This window comes from Alosa pseudoharengus, unplaced genomic scaffold (assembly GCF_046254945.1).
Source record: "Alosa pseudoharengus isolate Yale_2024_CS ecotype anadromous, Long Island Sound unplaced genomic scaffold, YU_APseudo_1.1 YU_APseudo_1.1_scf_2, whole genome shotgun sequence".
In the NCBI taxonomy this organism is placed as follows: domain Eukaryota; kingdom Metazoa; phylum Chordata; class Actinopteri; order Clupeiformes; family Clupeidae; genus Alosa; species Alosa pseudoharengus.
Window position 1 is genome coordinate 33,255,754 of NW_027468663.1, and position 2,500 is coordinate 33,258,253.

The 2,500-nt window shown below is 50.5% G+C and overlaps 1 protein-coding gene across 1 annotated transcript in view; it reads right to left on the reverse strand.

Moving 5' to 3' along the window:
* Nucleotides 1-2,500, reverse strand: part of chrnb3a (cholinergic receptor nicotinic beta 3 subunit a) — a 9,098-nt gene that overhangs the window by 76 nt on the left and 6,522 nt on the right. The window contains exons 3-6 of the mRNA XM_076295954.1: nucleotides 1,778-1,822; nucleotides 1,575-1,684; nucleotides 392-1,271; nucleotides 1-247 (exon numbers count right to left, since the gene is read on the reverse strand). The exon at nucleotides 1-247 is cut by the window's left edge and continues 76 nt beyond it. Of these exons, the coding sequence (XP_076152069.1) occupies nucleotides 113-247; nucleotides 392-1,271; nucleotides 1,575-1,684; nucleotides 1,778-1,822 (1,170 nt within the window). The 3' untranslated portion in view covers nucleotides 1-112. The remainder of the gene's footprint in view (nucleotides 248-391; nucleotides 1,272-1,574; nucleotides 1,685-1,777; nucleotides 1,823-2,500) is intronic.

The following is a 2,500-nucleotide window of genomic DNA, read 5'->3' on the forward strand; positions in this document are numbered from 1 at the left end:
GTGTGTGTGTGTGTGTGTGTGTATGTTTGTGTGTGTGTGTGTTTGTGTGTGTGTGTGTGTGTTTGTGTTTGTGTGTGTGTATGTGAGGGTCTGTGTGTGTGTGCGTTTGTGTCTACGGAGGTGTGCTGAGATACATTGTCACCGCTGGAGTGAAGATGAGGATAGTTCCCATGACAGATACAGTGAGGAAGGTCCACAGGAAGATTCGATCTAACACCTGTGCCACAAACTTCCAATCCTGCACCACCTGAAACACCAACAGATGGACCTTAAACACACCTGACATGAGCAAAGATGTTCACACTTAACAGATATCACACATATCAAACAGATAGACACACACACACACACACACACACACACACACACACACACACACACACACACATACCTCTCTGATGAAGTGCTCCTTGCGGATGTGGCGTGAGATGTATCGCACAGAGTAGGTCGCTTTCTCCAGCATGGACACCCACTCGTCCTCCTTCCCCCCGACCGGCCCGCCGGCCGCTCCTGCCCTCTTCCGTTTGAGCTCGGGGCTGCGCAGCTCCATGTCGGGGTAGCGCAGGCGGTCAGCGTGGCCGCGCATGCACAACAGCCGGGGCAGCCGCTGCAGGAACAGGGTCTTCACCCACGGGGCCATGGGATGGTATGTGGCCGAGGAGCGGTGGTGCACGTTGATGACGAAGACGGTGACGATGATGGAGAAGGTGACGAAGATCATGATGAAGAGCAGGTACTCGCCGATGAGCGGGATGACCTTGGAGGAGGAGGGTATGATCTCCTCGATGACCAGCAGGAACACGGTGAGCGACACCAGCACGGAGGTGGAGAGCGAGAGCTTCTCGCCCTCGTCGGACGGCAGGTAGAAGACGAGCACGGTGAGGAAGGACAGGCCCAGGCAGGGGATGATGAGGAAGAGTGTGTAGAAGAGCGGCAGCCGCTTCATGATGAACGAGTAGGTAACAAACGGGTAGGAGTAGAGGCCGTCCCGCCGGCTGCCCTTCATGCCCGTGGCGTTGAGGATCTCCCACTCGCCGTTGTCAAAGAAGTCCTTGCGGTCCACATAGTGGTCCACCAGCACCAGGTCCACCATGTTGCCGTCGTAGGTCCAGGAGCCGAACTTCATGGAGCAGTTCTGGCGGTCGAAGGGGAAGAAAGTGACGTCCATGGTGCAGGAGGACTTGTAGCTGGCCGGAGGAGTCCACATGATGGTGCCGTTGGACTTCACTATGGCCTTGGTCATCAGAGAGCCCTCAAAACGCCCATCCGCACTGGCAGAGAGAGAAGAAACGGACAGAACACAGAAGAAAAAAGGGCAAAAAACGAGAGAGAGAGAGAGAGAGAGAGAGAGAGAGAAAAAAGGACGACAACTTATCCACGCGGTGCACTGTAGTTTCTGTAATCAGTAGTATGGCAATACTACTGTTGTTATTGAAATCTTTGAGTGGTTTAAACTAAGTGAGGGTCGGGGTGGGGAAGGGCAAAGAGAGAAGGACAGACGGACAGACAGCTGGACGTATACACGGCTAGATAGAAGAGGAGACAGAGAGAGGGAGTGGTGAAAGAAGTCTCACTTCTCATACAGCACTATATCAGGCAGCCAGATGCTCTCCGACGGGACCCGGATGGACGTGATGCCTCCGTAGTCGTCAGGGTTCCAGCGCAGCTTGTAGTCAGTCCACTCCTGCACACGCAAACACAAATAGTGTTCAGCTACGAGGGAAAGAATGCGGCCATAACCTTCAAGGCCCACGGAGATCTGTTTACTGAGACGCACCTGCCACAGCCAGACGTTAGTCGTCATCAGCTGATTCTTTTCATCCTGGGGAGAGACAGAAAAAAGACAATTAAAAAAAACACAAATTTCACTACAAATGTAAACACTGCATACTTTTGGATGGCAGTGTATATACATACATACACTATTTCCAAAAACAATCACACAACTACTTTTTGTTTAAAAAACAGGAATTGAAAAACATGTTCCAATTTTGGTCTTGCAAAAGGGAGACATCAGTCAGGTTGGAGATGAGGGAAAATCAATAATATCGGCCAGGAGTCAGCTACTGGGCTCGTGGTGGAGATGATAAATGAAAGGCCGCCTGTCAGGCTGCCTGCAGGAGAGTGACCATAGAGGACAACTAGTGCTTCCATCTCCTCACCACAAGGGGGCAGCATTGTATCCTGTGGAGCAGAGCAGTACGGCAATACGGCTCTGCTTTGGAGAAAAGTCTAAGAAGCTTAACGAGGAGCTCTCTGAACTGCAGAAGGCAATAGCTCAGTTCTAGTACTCGTTTGAACATTCCATAAAGTCCAATATGTTGCATATTTATTCAAATAAAATTATACAATTACACTGATGACACAATGCAGTTCTGTTTGTCTGTGTGTCTGTGTGCATTTCAGTGTGCACAGGCCCCATGCCTCATGGGAGGGATGTTTCTAGTCTTCTATAATGCATTGGTGAATAATGTTCAATCTCCTGAATATTAAAAATTGA